This window comes from Oncorhynchus masou, chromosome 10 (genome assembly GCF_036934945.1).
Source record: "Oncorhynchus masou masou isolate Uvic2021 chromosome 10, UVic_Omas_1.1, whole genome shotgun sequence".
In the NCBI taxonomy this organism is placed as follows: domain Eukaryota; kingdom Metazoa; phylum Chordata; class Actinopteri; order Salmoniformes; family Salmonidae; genus Oncorhynchus; species Oncorhynchus masou.
Window position 1 is genome coordinate 22,253,563 of NC_088221.1, and position 18,271 is coordinate 22,271,833.

An 18,271-nucleotide genomic window follows, 5' to 3' on the forward strand; every position below is an offset into this window, starting at 1 on the left:
AAGACAGTCAAAAAAAGAGAGGGTTCTTCTGTTCACGGCTGTCCAGTGTCCACAGCACTATAGACAAAACACAAGAATGTACTCTGCTGATTGCTCTTACTCAGACGCCCCCAAAAAATCAGAAGACAGGAATGTTTCAGCAGCAAACTGTCTATGCTGCTGACATGTTGATGTCTTAACAAATAATAGAGCAGTTATAGTAGGTCCTTCACACCAGTGGAGCACCCTTTTGCTCTTCAAGACCAGGGTTGGTGAACACTGCTTTACTCTGATACCAGAAAGTATTCTCAGAGGGAGCGGTAATTCCTCACACAGCCGACTGGATCTCGCTGCACACGTAGATGTTACTGGGCCTCACCCTCCTGCGGCTCCGGCCCGGCAACCTGGGACACAGCCTGCAGCTCTTGGGCATAAATTCCAGACACGCCTCCCGGAACTTCCTGATCCTCCAGCAGTAGATGACGGGGTTAAACACCGTCTTCAGGTAGCTGAGCCAAAGTGCCCCCACACTGACCGGGTAAAAAGCCGGGCTGAAGTAGAACCTTTGGCTGAACACGGCCAGCAGACTGACAACGGTGTGGGGTAGCCAGCACACAGAGAAGCCGATATAGAGGATGAGGATGGTGGTGAAGGCACGGGTCTTGAAGCTCATGTCCACATTGACCTGGGGGGGCCGTTGCAGGCCTGTAAGACCCAGCTTGCTGACCTGGTTGAGGGCCGGAAGGCTGGCCTGGTCGTAGGTGTGGTTGTGGATGCGTAGGGCGTTGCGGCGCACCGTGTTGAGGATGCAAAGGTAGGAGTAGAGCATGATGCCGAACGGCACAAAGAACACAGCCACCACCAGCAGCACCGTGTAGCTGCGGTCGGACAGCGACTCACTGTAGCCCAGCACGCACTGTGGCGCCCAGGCCTCCCCAATGCCCGTCACACCCGCCGTGCCCGCCCGCCAGCCGATCACAGACGGGAGTGCCACGCAGAGGGACAGCGCCCAGGAAGCAACAATGAGCAGCTTGGCGCGGTGCGGTGTCAGCTTATCCTGCCTCTGAACGATAATTAGGAAGCGGTCTACACTGATGATGAGGAGGATGTACACGCCTTCCAGGACGAAGAGCCAGTAGAGCATAACGGAAGCACGGCAGAACCCTCCCCCGAAGTGCCAGTCGGCCGTAACCATGGTAACAGCAGTGAAGGGCATGCAGAGCAGCGAGAGCATGATGTCAGAGAACGCCAGTGTGGCGAGGAGCAGGTTGATGGCGGAACGCATGGCGGGCTTCTGGTAGACGATCAGACAAACGATAGCGTTTCCCAGGAAACCAATGGTGATCATGAAGATCATGATGGCGGCCAGCATCACACGCAGGGTGACAGGCATGAAGGGACTAGTAGCCCCAACCCCTGGCGGCGACGGTGGTGGTGAAATCACCACCCCTTCCTCCTCATCCGGCTCCATCAGGGGGGCACACCTAGCCAGCAGGCTGCCGTTGCAAAACTCCATGGCAATGGTTACCAGTCTACCAGTCAGTCCGACCCTGGATATGCATCATTGTTCTTTCGTCTGAGGTTGTGTTGTTGTCAGCTTCCTCGGTAACTCACAAGTCCTGGTCTCCTCATTCATGGCAAGGTCTGAAACAGGAGCAAAATGAAACATGTAAGAAACATGTAGGAACAAATCCTGCATACCAGAATCATTTGAGTGCAATATAGTTCCTTAAGAACAAAACAGACTGCACCGACTTGTTGAATAGCCACTGTTCATCGACACCCAGCCGGTGATCTACTGCGCACAGCCGACGTTCGCTATGGTCTTGTCCAATGTGAATTAATAGTAGTGCTATGGGCTGTGGACATACACCTTGTACCCCTGCACATCAACTCGGTACTCCCTATATATAACTATATCATTTTTACTCTTTATTTTTATTTGTTATTCACTCTGTATTTATTCCTCAAGTCACTATTTTTATTACATTTTTTATCTTATCAGGATTATTGGAAATGAACCGTAAGCATTTCACTGTTAGTCTACACCTGTTGTCTATGAAACATGTGACAAATACAATTTTATTTTATAACTTAAGTCCATATTTGTAGCAATATCACAGTTGTTGTTTTCTATATTGGGGAATCCTACACAATCAGGAATGAAGCTAGTGATGGGCTAGGAGCAAGGGTATGGCTCATCAGCTTGTCACAAAGACTCAGCTAGAGTCTGTGAGCTCATGTTCATCCTGTTTCCACACAATGCAACAAAATCTCATCTGCTGGTGCAGCTCCACTACAGAATGTAATCCAGATGAAAGTGTGGCATCTTCAAAAGAGCTCACTCACAGGACACGACTGTTGCTATGGTTTCAACCCTTTCTCTCGCTCTGGGGGTGGTGTGGAGGACCGGGTTGGGGAATAATCTGGTTTTCAGCACTCCATCATGATGCACCAAGTGGTTCCTTTCCCTGTACCCTGTTCCACGGAGCCCTTCTCAACAGCTACGCAGCTCTCAGACAGGAAGGTGACAACCTGGAAGACAGGATCACTGTGTCAACATTATGGCTCTCATCAACCAATTAATATGGAGATCACAGTGTGTGTGTGTGTGTGTGTGTGTGTGTGTGCGTGCGTGCGTGCGTGCGTGCGTGCGTGCATGAACATATCACTGCCTCAAGTTTTACAAAGGAAACCTCCATATGAACTATTCCTTGGAAAATGGCTGTAGATTCTCGTACAAGACCTTGCATCAAAAGTGTAAGTGATTGTTACTGAGGCAAACAGGTCATCAGTTCCACAGCAACAAGGACCCCCCACCCATCCCTTCTGTTACCTGAAAGTGTCTGTGACATTATATTGTCTGTGTTTGAGAGGGGCTGTTGGGACCCACATACACACTCGGTCTCAGAGATGTCTAACTCTGAAAATCCCTTTGGTCTCCACTGAGGTAGGTAAATCAGCTTTTAGTTTTCTTGCACCTTATTTGTGGAACAATCCAAATATCAAACCATCCCTTCAACACTTACTTACTAATCTATTTCCTCCAGTGCCGGAGTGAAATGACTCTCTGGTATAAATACATGTGACAGGAATGAGTAGAGCCCATTCTGAAGAAACAGAGCTTTGTGCTACCAGGCTGCCCTCCCCCATTTCACCGTCCCTCCATCTCTTGTTGGATGAAATCCACCCACTGCGAAAGGCCCGCACGTGGCCTGATGGAGAGAATAAATATGGCAATATAACAGAGAGATGAAAGACAGAAGGAAAGACAGAGAGAGAGAGGGGATATAGAGAGAGAGACGGCAGTGCATTCTCACAGTTGATAACACGCCTCAAGAGCATTTAATCTGTTCCGAGATGAAAAGGTGGTACTTTAGTGCTGCAGAATTATGTATGTTTTGTAGTTGACCAATGGCTTTTTTGGTTAGACCAGACAGGAGAGCATTACAGTAGTCAATGTAAAATGACACCTAGGTTTTTTACCTGGTGTTTTATCTTTATTGCCCGTGAATTATTATGTGCGGCCACATTTTCTCTTGTCTTGATTTAGCTGGAGGAGGTTGTGAGCCATCCAACTACTTAAATCACTAATACAGTCTAATAATTTATCTGTGGAGCTAAAATCCTCTGGTGACACAGAAATGTAAAGTCATGTATAGTCTGTGAAGCAGCGAAAATCTATACTGTGCTTTCTGATAATGCTGCCATGTACAAACCCAAATTGAACCTTGTGGAAAGCCACATGTGATACATCTATGTATTTTCTCTGAGATACTGTATCCAGACTCCTTCACTTTTTCAACATTTTGTTATGTTGCATATTCAAAAATGGATTAAATAAAACATTCTACACACAATACCCCATTATGACAAAGCGATAAAAGGTTTTTAGAATTGTTTTCAAATTTATTACAAATAATTAACATAAATACCTTATTTACATAAGAATTCAGACCCTTTGCTATGAGTCTCGAAAATGAGCTCATGTTCATCCTATTTCCATTGATCATCCTTGAGATGTTTCTACAACTTGATTGGAGTCCACCTGTGGTAAATTCAATTGATTGTACATGGTTTGGGAAGGCGCACACTTGTCCATATAAGGTCTCACAGTTGACAGCATGTCAGAGCAAAAACCAAGCCATGAGGTCGAAGGAATTGTCTGTAGAGTTCAGAGACAGGATAGTGTCAAGGCACAGATCTGGGGAAGAGTACCACAAAATTTCTGCAGCATTGAAGGTCCCCAAGAACACAGTAGCTTCCATAATTATTAAATGGAAGAAGTTTGAAACCATCAAGACTCTTCCTAGAGCTGGCCGCCCAGCCAAACTGAGCAATCAGGGTAGAAGGGCCTTGGTCAGGGAAGTGACCAAGAACCTGATGGTGACTCTGACAGAGCTCCAGTGTTCCTCTGTTGAGATGGGAGAACCTTCCAGAAGGACAACCATCTCTGCCACAAACCACAGATCAGGCCTTTATGGTAGAGTGGCCAGACAGAAGAAACTCGTCAGTAAAAGGCACATGACAGCTCGCTTGGAATTTGTCAAAAGGCCATCTAAAGGACTCTCAGACCATGAGAAACAAGATTATCTGGTCTGATGAAAGCAATACTGAACTATATGGCCTGAATGCCAAGCGTCACATCTGGAGCAAACCAGGCACCGCTCATCACTTGGCCAATACCATCCCTACGGTGAAGCATGGTTTGGCAGCATCATGCTGTGGGGATGTTTTTCAGTGGCAGGGACTGGGAGACTAGTCAGGATTGAGGGAAAGATGAAAGGAGCAAATAGAAAGAGATCCTTGATGAAAACCTGCTCCAGAGCGCTCAGGACTTCAGACTGGGGCGAAGGTTCACCTTCTAATAGGACAATGACCCTATGCACACAGCCAAGACAACACAGGGGTGACTTCGGGACAAGTCTCTGAATGTTCTTGAGTGGCCCAGCCAGAGCCCGGACTTGAACCCGATCGAACATCACTGGAGAGACTTGAAAATAGCTGCGTAGCAACCTAACAAGAGCTGTTGGGCATCTGTGTTGGCTCTAAAATCATTTACCACTTTAACTAAGGCTGTCTGTGCTGTCTGTGCTGTGCTGTGGTGGGCCCAGAAAGCAGATTGAATTGTTTTTTTAAATACAGTTGGCACTTAAAAAATTATTGAGCTGTTAGAAAGCCAATTTCTCCTGAATTTTGCTTAAAAATGTAAGGTTGGAGATTCAACAACAATTGTCAAGAGCTGAAGATTCTAGATTACTTTTCTTGAGAAGGGATTTCACCATAGCAGTTTTTAGTGCAGTGGGGAACATTTCTGTGAACAGGGCGTGATTAACAGTAGCTTGCACTTCTTCAGATAGACAATTAAAAACTTTTTTGAAGGGGTGGAGGATATGATCGAAAACGCAGGTAGAAAGCTTAAGTTGTGATACCACTTTCGTTTGCTTGGTAGGCTAGGGCACATATCATCAAACTTTTTATCAGGTCTTGATTGACTGAAACCCAGCTTAATGTTTGTTATCTTGTTTCTAAAATATGCAGCAAACTCATCACATTTTGATGTGGAGAAAAGTTCACATAGGTTTGTGGGGGTAGGATTTGTCAGGCCATCAATGGTTAAGAAGAGCACTGAAATTATTTTGGCATTTAGTGATCAAGTTACAAAAATTAGCATTTCTGTCATTTCTAATTGCCTTGTTATATACGCCAAGTTGCTCTCTCAAAATATCATAATGGACATGCAACTTTGACTTTCTCCACTTCCAGTCTGCCTTTTTGCAATTAGTCTTTAATTTATTAGTTTCCTCACTCATCCAAGGGTGTGGCCTTTACTGGTGCTAAGGCATCAATGGTTGCCCTTAATTTGCTATTAAAGTTATCATCTAAATCATCACAAGTGGAAAGTGACCTAATGAAACAAGGACGTCCAGCTCTGAAATACCCTTACAGAAAAACCACATGAATTTCATGGAATCGCATGTGATCTTATGTGAAGTTAATGTGATAACATGTAACAACATGTAAAAGCAACATGTGATAACATGACACTACACATGTGAAAACAGGATCTCATGTGAAATACTGTAAATGGGACAACATGGGCATGCAGAATTTCAACATGTCATACCATCAAACTACACCTGACAACATGCAATTGCACATGTGAGTTTTGTTGAGAAATAGGAAGCCGATTCTAGATTTCTTTTTGGAATTGGAGATGCTTAATGTGAGTCTGGAAGGAGAGGTTACAGTCTAACCAGACACCTAGGTATTTGTAATTGTCCACATATTCTAAGTCAGAACCGGCCAGAGTAGTGATGCTGGACGGGTGGGTTGGTATGGGCAGCGATCGGTAGAAGAGCATGCATTTAGTTTTGCTTGCATTTAAGAGCAGTTGGAGGCCAGAGAAGGAGAGTTGTATGGCATTGACGCTCGCCTGGAGGTTAGTTAACACAGTGTCCAAAGAAGGACCAGATGTATACAGAATGGTGTCGTCTGCGTAGAGGTGGATCAAAGAATCACTAGCAGCAAGAGCGACATCATTGATATATATAGAGAAAAGAGTCGGCCCGAGAATTGAACCCTGTGGCACCCCCATAGAGACTGCCAGAGGTCCGGACAACAGGCCCTCTGATTTGACACACTGAACTCTATCTGAGAAGTAGTTGGTGAACCAGGCGAGGCAGTCATTTTAGAAACCAAGGCTATTGAGTCTGCCGATAAGAATACAGTGTTTGACAAAGTCGAAAGCCTTGGCCAGGTCGATGAAGACGGCTGCACAGTACTGTCTGTTATCGATGGTGGTTATGATATCATTTGGACCTTGAGCATGGCTGAGATGCACCCATGACCAGCTCGGAAACCAGATTGCATAGCAGAGAAGGTACGGTAGGATTCGAAATGGTCCGTGATCTGTTTGTTAACTTGACTTTCAAAGACTTTAGCAAGGCAGGGCAGGATAGATATAGGTCTGTAACAGTTTGGGTTTAGAGTGTCTCCTCCTTTGAAGAGGGTGATGACCGCGGCAGCTTTCCAATCTTTAGGGATCTCAGACGATATGAAAGAGAGGTTGAACAGGCTAGTAATAGGGGTTGCAACAATTGCAGGGGAAAATTTTAGAAAGAGAGGGTCCAGATTGTCTAGCCCAGCTGATTTGTAGGGGTCCAGATTTTGCAGCTCTTTTTGAGCATCAACTGTCTGGATTTGGGTGAAGGAGAAGCAGGGGAGGCTTGGGCAAGTTGCTGCGGGGGGTGCAGAGTTGTTGGCCGGGGTAGGGGTAGCCAGCTGGAAAGCATGGCCAGCCATAGAAACATGCTTATTGAAATGGTTGATTATCGTAGATTTATCGATGGTAACAGTGTTTCCTAGCCTCAGTGCAGTGGGCAGCTGGGAGGAGGTCTTATTCTCCATGGACTTTACAGTATCCCAAAACCTTTAGGAATTTGTGCTACAGGATGCAAATTTCTGTTTGAAAAAGCTAGCCTTTGCTTTCCTATCTGACTGTGCATATTGGTTCCTAACTTCCCTGAAAAGTTGCATATCGCGGGGGCTATTAGATGCTAATGCAGTACGCCACAGGATGTTTTTGTACTGGTCAAGGGCAGTCAAGTCTGAAGTGAACGAAGGGCTATATCTGTTCTTAGTTCTACATTTATTGAATGGGGCATGCTTATTTAAGATGGTGAGGAAAGCACTTTTAAAGAATAACCAGGCATCCTGTATTGACGGGATGAGATCAATATCCTTCCAGGATACCCGGGCCAGGTTGATTAGAAAGGCCTGCTCGCTGAAATGTTTTAGGAAGCGTTTGACAGCGATGAGGGGTGGTCGTTTTCGCGTGGACCCCTTACGGACGCAGGTAATGAGGCAGTAATCATTGAGATCGACAGCAGAGGTGTATTTAGAGGGCAAGTTGGAAAAGATGATATCTATGAGGGTGCCCATGTTTATGGATTTAGAGTTGTACCTGGTAGGTTCCTTGATAATTTGTGTGAGATTGAGGGCCTCTATCTTAGATTGCAGGACAGCCGGGGTGTTAAGCATATGCCAGTTTAGATCACCTAACAGTGCGAACTCTGGCCCAACGCTCTAACCACTACGCTACCTGCCACCCCAATCTAAGGTAACACCAAGTAATTTAGTCTCCTCAAGTTGTTCAACAGCCACACCATTCATTAGCATATTCAGCAGACTTCTAGGTCTTTTACAATTTTTTATTTAACCTTTATTTAACTAGGCAAGTCAGTTCAGAACAAATTCTTATTTACAATGACGGCCTACCCCCAGCCATACCCTAAACAACGCTGGGCCAATTGTGCGCTGCCCTATGGGACTCTCAATAACGGCCGGGTGTGATTCAGCCTGGAATCGAACCAGGGTCTGTAGTGACACCTCTAGCATTGCCTTAGACCGCTGCACCCCTCGGGAGCCCAAGTTAGGCAATGATTTGTACCGGATACAATGCTCGTAGTTTTAGAGATGATCAGGACCCATTTTTTACTACCCATTCCAATACAGACTGCAACTCTTTGCTAAGGGTTTCAGTGACTTCATGAGCTGTGGTTGCTGATGCGTACAGGGTTGATTCATCAGCATAAATGGACACACAGGCATGAAACGTTTTCCATTTTACAAAACGTGGAAATTTCACATTTTCCTTAAGGGATTGCATACATGTACTTCTTCCTTCCTCTCTTCTTTCTTTCTTTCTTTCTTTCTTTCTTTCTTTCTTTCTTTCTTTCTTTCTTTCTTTCTTTCCTCCCTCCCTTCCTGCCTTCTAAGGATCAGACCCTTCTTCAATTTTTGCCTAAAATGACATACCCAAATCTAACTGCCTGTGGATCAGACCCTGAAGCAAGGATACGAATATTCTTGGTACCATTTGAAAGGAAACACTTTGTGGACATGTAAAAGGAATGTAGGATAATATAACACGTTCGATCTGGTAAAAGATAATACAAAGAAAAAAAACTGTTTATTTTTATGTATTTTGTACCATCATCTTTGAAATGCAAAAGAAAGTCCATCATGTATTTATCCAGCCCTAGATGGCAGCAGGGTATGTGCAAAGTTTTAGACTGATTCAATGAACCCTTGCATTTCTGTTCAAAATGTTGTATCAAGATTTCCCAAATGTGCCTAATTTGTTTATTAATAATTTCTCATGTTCAAAACTGTGCACTCTCCTCAAAGAATAGCATGGTATTATTCCACTGTAATAGCTGCTGTAAATTGGACAGAGCAGTTAGTTTAACAAGAATTTAAGCTTTCTGACAATATCAGATATGTCTATGTCCTGGGAAAAGTTCTTGTTACTTATGTTGTGTCTTTGGCTATGCTGGATTAAGTGATATGACATGCTATTCTATAAAATTATTTATCCGTAATTAATATTACCTGATTGAGCTAATCATGTAAATGTAATTAACTAGAGAGTCAGGCACCACAAAATAATATTTATAGAGCTGTTATCTTCCGAATGTTATCTTCCAAATGTTATCTTCCGAATAAACTCTATTTTACATCAATAGCAGTCAATATTAATCGTCATCTTAATGCAGTCTCATCTGAAAGTTGTAAATTCTTGGTTATCTGCACGAACCCTAGCTAACAATTTGAATCAGCAATACAAAATAGGGTTTAATTATTTATTTACTAAATACCTAACTAATCACACAGAATTACACATACACCTAATTAAATCATAATTTAATTACAAATTACGTCATAAAGGAAAACGTCCCTGGCGGGCGGAACAGATATGACAGCTGGTTACACAAAAGAAAGGGGCTGGGTTTGAGTGAAAGTGCGGGAAGACTGAGGAACAAAGGGCAAAGCTGTGCTATCGTAAATACAGTATCTTATGCATTCTAAATTACCGCCCATTTAGAAAATGCAATGAATATTTACTCTGAGCTGCGCTTCGCTAGGTTGGTGGTAGATGAAAGGCCGTTGCCAAATCGAGTCCTTTTGAAGAATGTCTCTGGTGGTCATTTGGATACGTTGTAGTAAAGTCATTGTGTGATAGACGGGATACTCTGTCTGTTCCTTCCTAACCCTCGTTTGCATCTGCTGTTGCTAACTCAACGGCTAGGAGGTATCACTTCTGTAGTGAATAAGGGTTCAAAGTTCATACCATTTGCAACCAAAGCTCACGCTGATGTTGGCTTCGTTCTGTAGTTATTATCTGAACCATTCTGACATCGGACCGTCGTCCTCACGTCCTCGGAACAGGAGGTTATATTGTCGTCAAGGGCTTATATAGGAAGGGAGAGGAGGGCGTGTTTGAAAAGTTTATAGCCCATGTCCCTTCACAGAGGCGGGCCACTGATTGAGCAGAGCCCTATCTTACGAAAACACAAATCTCACATTTTAGAAGCTAAAATCACATTTCATCCCATCACAAATAATTTCATATTCAAACATTTAAATTGAACAACAATTCCATGTGAATCCGATAACTCTGATGTGTAGACTTTCCACTGTAGAGTTTATGTCATCTTATCATTTATGAGAATGTCTCAGGTGACCACCGAACTGACATCATATTCATTAAGTACCACCGCATATGTTCAATTGGTCGGATTACCAGAATATAGTTCATTTCCCCCCACCTTCTGATGTTCCCAGAATCTCTATGTTAACCAAGGGTTTTGCAAATGTAACATCAGTAGGGTAGAGAGAGGAAAAAGGGGGGAAGAGGTATTTATGACTGTCATAAACCTACCCCCAGGCCAACGTCATGACAGTCCCCCCATGTTGGGTTCAATCTTGCGATCAACCTGCATGTTGCAAACCAACATAAAAATGACCGTGGGTTGTCCTGGTTGTGGACCATCGTTGTGGCTGTGAATGAAGTCGGCACCATGGCTGGACAGCAGATGTCCAGTTGATGATCGCTGCTGCAGTCCCCCCTCTGGTATGGTCGACCCCGTTAGAGTGTCTGCAAATGAAGAAGTCCGCTCCATGGCTGGGCAGCGGATGTCCAGATTGGGATAGCCGTTCCGGACCCGTCGTCTGGTTGGCCAGACTGGAAGATCTGGGCAGTAACTTAGGCAGATGTTAACAACGCACGCACGCACACACACTCATAAAATATATCATTACATTTCTTCCCAAATGAGCGGTGTTGTGGCACTAACCAATGGTTGTATGGGGAAGTTGTTAATGGCTCTATCACTTTCTACGTGCCGAAGAAAATGAAACAAAATTAATGAAAGCATAAACAAAACAAAATATAGTTATAACCCCTTAATCATCTATGTGGACTGTATTCTATCTACATCCATGGTCTTGGCAAAATGACCCTATCCTGGCATTGTCTAATGTCATATCTAGGGCTTTCCTAATTTGTGGGGTGTTCCTAATTTGTGGGGTGTTTACTAAGACTGGTATTTTGCTTGGACCCTTTTAAGTGATCCTAGCATAAATCCTAATTGGATGTTCCGTTGTGCATGTGCGTTTTGCTTACGCAAGCGCACATGTCAAGGGAAGGAAACCAAGTATCCTGGCAGGATACAACTTGTTCAGAATGAGTCTGACGTAGTCAGGTAATTTTCAAGTCAATGCCTGGAGGTCATTCAGAATTGGTGTCGAGGGAGTCTGTAGTGGTTTTATTACCAGTCACTGTCTTCCACTATTAAAGTGGCGGTAGGTTGGAAGAAGTCTACTTCATAGCTATGTTATCCACGGAGGAGCTAACCTCATGACGGAAGTACTCTAAGTATTAGACCAGTCGTACGTGGTGTGATCGTGGTTCATTCTTCTAATAACTTTTCTCCTGAACGGAGGGTTCTATTTATTAGTGGCGTGTGTAACCATTGGAAGAGTGCAGTGGAGATTCCCTTCCCCGTGCTGCACTCTGGGTGACTCCTATGTCGCTGTTATCAAAAGCAATTTAAGTTGTGAGGTTACTAATCCTCTTACTGAGTGTTCCTGGACTGACTGTGGTATTGGTACTGGTACTCAAGGGGTCCAGTTGTCCTACCAATTTATTCTGAAATGTTATCCTACAGGAATACATGATTAGAGCATTTTACTAGTTGTCTTGTAGTGACTACTACACATGGCAAGGAATGATTATTGTTGCCATTTGTTTTGGAGGTGTACAAGTCCACTGGACTTCCTTTACGACCAGTGTGGTACACCTCAGTACTATCTTAGATGTGTTCTAAAATAATCCCCGTCTGTCTGCTCCTCACTGTTCTCAAAGGGGAGTTTACAGCTAGATTTTATTTATGCTCTGGCGGCCTCGTACGGTGTTGTCCGTAGTCTCGACCTCCCCACCGGCCTCGATAAGGCTCATCATGGGTCTGGGCTACTATTCCCCCCCTTTGTGTCTCGGGATCCCCCCACCAGTGGGTGGTGTTGGTATACGAGGCGCAAACAAAAAGTTTGGACCCAATGTCCGAGTTGTCAGTGTCCAAGTTATTATGAGAGTGGCTGTAACCTTTAAACCAAATCTCCTGGTGTTTGTGCTTCAACACCCTCAGTGGCTCTCGAGGTCTGTCAGTCCCCACCGCGTCCGCGTGTGGCAACCTCTTCAGTACCTGCAAACTGAGACGAGGATATCGGTCTGAGATATCGCAAAGTGTTTCACCAGTGGGAGTCATCGGGTCAGTTGCTGGACTGACACCATTAGTGTCATTGTAAGGGTTGACAGACCCTCACAAAGCGGAAGGTGAGTCATCGGAAGCAGAGTATACTCTGCGCATCGATGTTTTTCTTGATGAGACGGCCGCAGTGTTTGCGGAAGTGTCCGAAGGGCAAGAGAAGTTAATCTCAACTACCATATTGCAAGGAGGAGGGAAGTTGCTCATTCACAGAGACAGTTGGCTCGAAATCATGACAAGAATGGTCAATCAGATTGACTGATGGAATGTGTCGAGATATCGTAATATCTCCTTGGATCGGATTCTGCCCCAAGAGGTTTCTAAACGTCTTTTTCCCAAGGGGTGCTTTTGACAGATACCCCTCGTGAATGACTGCATTGCAGCTAGCGTTAGGGGAAGACAGTGTGGTCGGTGGAGAAGGCACTGTAGCCTGTGACTATACCTGGTTGGGTTTCCAATCCATCAATGGGAGTAACCGATCCATCAAGTCTGCTCCAAGTAGCAGGGGTACAGTTTCGAGGCTGGTAACATACACAGGGTGGACGAGCGATACGTCCTTGAAGTGTAGTTTCAGCATGACTCTCAATGTGAGAGGCGAGGTAGTCTGAGTGACCCCTCGAAGTGTAGTGTCGCATCGCTCCACTTTTACCCAACGTTTAGTTGGTTTCAAAGCCCTTTTTAGATAATCAAACAATGTTTGAGAGATGAGTGATATTGTCGCACCCGAATCAATTAGCGCATGACAATTTAAGCAGTCCTCCAGGACTGTTTCCAGGTATGGGCGTTTTGAGTTGTGTTTAGTGGACATATTCCCCACAAAGTGGAGTGGTCGTTTGCAACAACGTGATGTGTCAATTCTGTTCAAGGTGGAAGCAGATCGACTTTTCCGATTTTGAGTGGGTTTGGCTTTAACGAGTGGGTTTGGCTTTTTCTTCGCAACCTTTGTATCAGAGTCTATAGACAAAGCCTGTGGGTTTGTTTCTTGACCAAGCGGGCCCTGGATAGGGTCTCGAGTGAGAGCGGGAGAGATTTGAATTTTAACGTCCTTGCTATGGGTGTTAATTCCTGCTGACCTGGTGTCCGGTAATTCCCCGTCTAGTCCTTGTGACTTATCTTTTACCCTTTTCTCAAATGTTTCTCGCTTTAGTTCTTCACGTAGTGGAACTTCTGGAGAACATTGGTCTACGTTTTGATCTTCCTTCAACCCTTTGTTACCCTTGTGCTCTGACACTTTGTGTGGGTTGAGTGCAGGAACGTAGCGAACAGGTCGATTGTAGCGGTAGTCGGTCTGATGGCGACGTACTTTACAGTTATTTTGACCGCGGAGGTCATCATGGTTTCGTGGTAGAAACTGTTGTTGTGCATCATCTCTTAAAGCTCCAATACCTGATAATACACCCTCTAACTGGAGTGAGTGCTCCTGGTCAAACTTCAAAACCGAGTGGTCAGGGCTCTTAGTGTTGCGAGCTTTTGATGCCTCAAAAGCTGTGCTTGCAAGCAAACAGAGTTGTAAGATAGGCAAGCCAACGTGGGCTGCAGGGCCCAAGTAGGTAATGAAGGTAGGATACATGTTTGACAGGAACATTTGTTTAAATGGTAACAGGTCTTCCATGCCTGCTTCAGTGAGTAGGCCAAAGTAAGCTGAACGAAGCCTATGATAGTAAGCTTGTGGGTCTTCGTTCCGAACTTGTTTGACCGTGTTAGCCAGTGAGCTATCGTGTTTGCGAGTCGCAGAACCACTGAATTCAAATTTCAAAGCTGTGGCAAGTTTAGCGTAGTCATGTAGCACGTGTTGCTGTTATAGGCGAATTAACCTTGTCACGTGTCTATTCGACGTTCGCTTCAACAGGTAAACCCTGTCAGAACCCGTAGCGTTCGGGTAGCCATCCAACGCGTCCTCTATGTCAGCTAGGAACATCTCAGTATCGTTTGTCTGACCTGGAACGGGGTCAAAGGTGGGGAAATTCTTGGCGAGTGTGTCAAGGTATTCCGCGTCAAGCGGGCGGAGAGGGTTGGCTTCATCCTGTGGGGGAAGTGGGGCCGAAAGGCCAAGAGGAGAAGCCAAGCTTTGGCTTTGTTGGCCAAGAGGCGCTATATTACTCAGTGCCGAATGGCCAAGAGGAGAAGACTGAGGGACACTTAATGGAGGCAATGTCTGAAATCTATCGCCTTCACTCCTTTGAGTGCAGGGCTCCGGTTGCTTGGATGGGTAGTCACGCTGTGGAGCGTGACCATTCTGGATTTCCTCTAGATGGTACCTAAGGCTGGTATTCTGCTGCATTGCAGAGTCTACTTGATCACTTAGAGTACTGATTTTGGACACGTGAGTGTCGCATTTGCTCCTTTCGGTCTCAAACTTATCTGTCATGGTTTGCAGATAGAAGTCTTGAGTACGGGGTGAGAGATTCAGTGATGAAATTTCTTCCGCTTGCTTAGAAATCAAGATTTCCATCTTCATCATCCAAGTTCTCTCATCATTCATTTGGTCAGCGACTTCAATTACTTCTGCTGATTTGTCATCCAACTTAGTCATAGTGTTCACTAATTGATTGTCTTTGGTCTGCAGAATTTTGAGTAGAACCGTGTTACTCTGAGTAACGTTCAACAAAACTGCCTGCATGTTATCAAATTGCGCGCTCCTATTTGTAGATAACTCAACAGATTTATCTAGCTTGGAGTGGACGACCTCGTATTTAGTTTTGGCTAAATCGAGTTGTTCCTGGAGACAACGATTTTGTTGAAGAGTTTGTGCTCGTTCATTGTCATAAGTATTTGCAATTACTTTTAATTGTTCAGATTTCAAACACAGTTCCTCGACGAGCAGAATGTTTTCATTTCCTGCTTTTGTCAATAGTTGTTCAGTTCTCTCCACCTGTGCCCTCATGTTAGCCATGTCTGGCACATGCTTCAGCTGTGCACTGTGGTATTGGACCGATGCCACATCTTTATGACGATACATCAGTGCAAAAGTGGGGAGAACCATCACAAAGCCTGTGTTTGATGGTTGGTTTTGGAGAGTGTTTGCAATTTCTGCTGTTTTTTCGCTAATGGCATAATTAGGGTTGGTATCGCTTCTGAGGTCAGAGGTCAATCCTTTTATGGGTGGAGGTTCACTAATTAGCGGAGGAGTGGTGACCACCTCCTTTGATAGCTTACACATTATTTGAAAAATTTAGAGGAAAAATGTTCCTATTTTGTTCAAAGTTTGGGTTTGGAATTCATTGGAAGCTGCAAAGACAAGTTTAATCTATTTATAGATGTTGACAAACTATCCGTACTGTACCAGTAATGTGGAAGTTGGACGTGAATGAATTTGCAAAAGCAAATAAAATTAATTCATCATTGCCAATGATTAATCCTACCTGGGTAGGCTATCTGGGTATTAAACTTTAATTAACCTCTTGATACTCCCCACCCCGGATCCGGGATCGTGAATAAAGCCTCAGGCTCATTAGCATAACGCAACGTTAACGATTTCTGAAAATCACAAATAAAATGAAAATAATGCACCTGCTCTCAAGCTTAGCCTTTTCTTAACAACACTGTCATCTCAGATTTTCAAAATATGCTTTTGAACCATAGCAAATCACTAATTTGTGTAAGAGTATGCTAAGCTAGCTTAGCATTTTGAGTAGCATTTAGCACGCAACATTTTCACAAAAACCAGATAACCAAATAAATAAAATCATTTGAAGAGCTTCGGATGTTTTCAATGAGGAGACTCTCAGTTACATAGCAAATGTTCAGTTTTTCCTGAAAGAATCTTTGTGTAGAAGAAATCTCTCCGTTTTGTACATCACATTTGGCTACCGAAACGAACCGAAAATTCAGTCACCAAAACGTCAAAATTTTTCCGAATTAACTCCATAATATCGACCGAAACATGGCAAACGTTGTTTGGAATCAATCCTCAAGGTGTTTTTTCACATATCTCTTCATTGATATGCAGTTCGTGGAAGCCTGCTTTCCCCTCAGAACCGCATGGAAAAATACCAGCAGCTGAAAAAGACGCACCAATTTCGACGGAGGACACCGGGCGGACACCTGGAAAATGTAGTCTCTTATGGTCAATCTTCCAATGATATGCCTACAAATACGTCACAATGCTGCAGACACCTTGGGGAAACGACAGAAAGGGCAGGCTCATTCCTCTCGCATTCACAGCCATATAAGGAGACAATGGAAAACGGAGCCTCAAAAATCCTGCTGGTTTCCTGGATGCCTTTCATCAGAGAATATCTTTGCAGTTCTGGAAACGTCAGAGTGTTTTCTTTCCAAAGCTATCAATTATATGCATAGTCGAGCATCTTTTTGTGACAAAATATTGCGCTTAAAACGGGCACGTCTTTTTATCCAAAAATGAAATAGCGCCCCCATAGCATGAAGAGGTTTTAACCTGAGAAGTTTCTTCATCTAGGTTAATATGAGAAGTTTAAAAGTGTCTCATTTGATTGGAAGAACATTAAGGTATGTTCAACAATTTAATTTATTCAATTGAATGAGACGATAATCCATACAATCTCCATTGATTGGATATCATAAGTGTAAACAGTAGATCAAATGTTGGGAACATTCAACACTATGGTACACTTCTCCCTAAGGCCGAAGCCACATGGGATTCCCGCTGGGGTGGGGCTTCTGTCAGTACTGGATTACTGAATGGTTTTGCAAAAACATTTTTTTACTGATTGATCAATTTAATGATAAATCAGACCTGTATAGGCTATTTGGGAATTAAACTTTAATTAACCTGAGAAGTTGCTTCATCTAGGTTCATTTGGAAAAAGTTTACAATGTCTTATTTAGAAAATATACTAGGGCACATCAGTGGTCAATGATTTCACACGCTGAAATCAAATGGAACTACCCGGGGCGGGACTTCCGTTCCGCAAGGCGGAGGTATTTCAACGTAGCACAAGAAAACAAAATGGCTATTTCCTTTGTTAGCTTTAGCATGCAAGCTAAACCCTCCTTTGTGCCTGAAAATGCAGCACATAGGATTCCCTTGGCAAGGGAAAGGTTTTATGCCATTAGCGAAAAAACAGCAGAAATTGTTTTTTTGGCAAAGTTTTAACCGGAACATGTGGCAACAACGAAGTGCGCCTTGGTCTACTCGCGAGAGAGACAGAGACATATATTGCTGGTCAAGCTTATATCTCCTGAATTTCAATCGGCTGGCTCTTTGTCCTCGCTCGAGAAATTAATAATGACCGAGCCTACCCGCGTCTTAAACGCGCCAGGCAGAAATAGCCCTGCGTTTGGCCAAACGCTCTATTTCTCAGATTTCTATAATTAGCTTTATCAGCCCTCATACAGAAATGTATTCGCTTACGTGACCCACTGACTACGTCAGAGAACAACACGGAGGCGGAGAATCCTCAGCACACACACACCCAATAATGCTTGTCTACCACTCCAAAAATGTGTACAATAAACTTGGTAAATTATGTAATCTGCTTTTCAATTTTATACAGGCTGAATCAAAATGAAAGCGTCATTCTATTTTAGATTCCTATCAGGGGGCTCCAATAATGTTGTGTCTTTGGCTATGCCGGATTAAGTGATATGACATGCTATTCTATAAAATTATTTATCCGTAATTAATATTACCTGATTGAGCTAATCATGTAAATGTAATTAACTAGAGAGTCGGGCACCATGAAAGAATATTTATCGAGCTG

The 18,271-nt window shown here is 43.9% G+C and overlaps 1 protein-coding gene across 1 annotated transcript; it reads right to left on the reverse strand.

Moving 5' to 3' along the window:
- Nucleotides 1-307: 307 nt before the first annotated feature.
- Nucleotides 308-1,501, reverse strand: LOC135546947 (high-affinity lysophosphatidic acid receptor-like). Its single transcript, XM_064975505.1, has one exon. The coding sequence runs from the start codon at nt 1,493-1,495 to the stop codon at nt 308-310; it is 1,188 nt and encodes a 395-aa protein (XP_064831577.1). The 5' UTR covers nt 1,496-1,501.
- Nucleotides 1,502-18,271: the final 16,770 nt, after the last annotated feature.

What these genes read in the sequence shown, in the direction of transcription:
- LOC135546947 (XM_064975505.1), bottom strand. Translation starts at nt 1,495, where the DNA reads ATGGAGTTTTGCAACGGCAGCCTGCTGGCTAGGTGTGCCCCCCTGATG.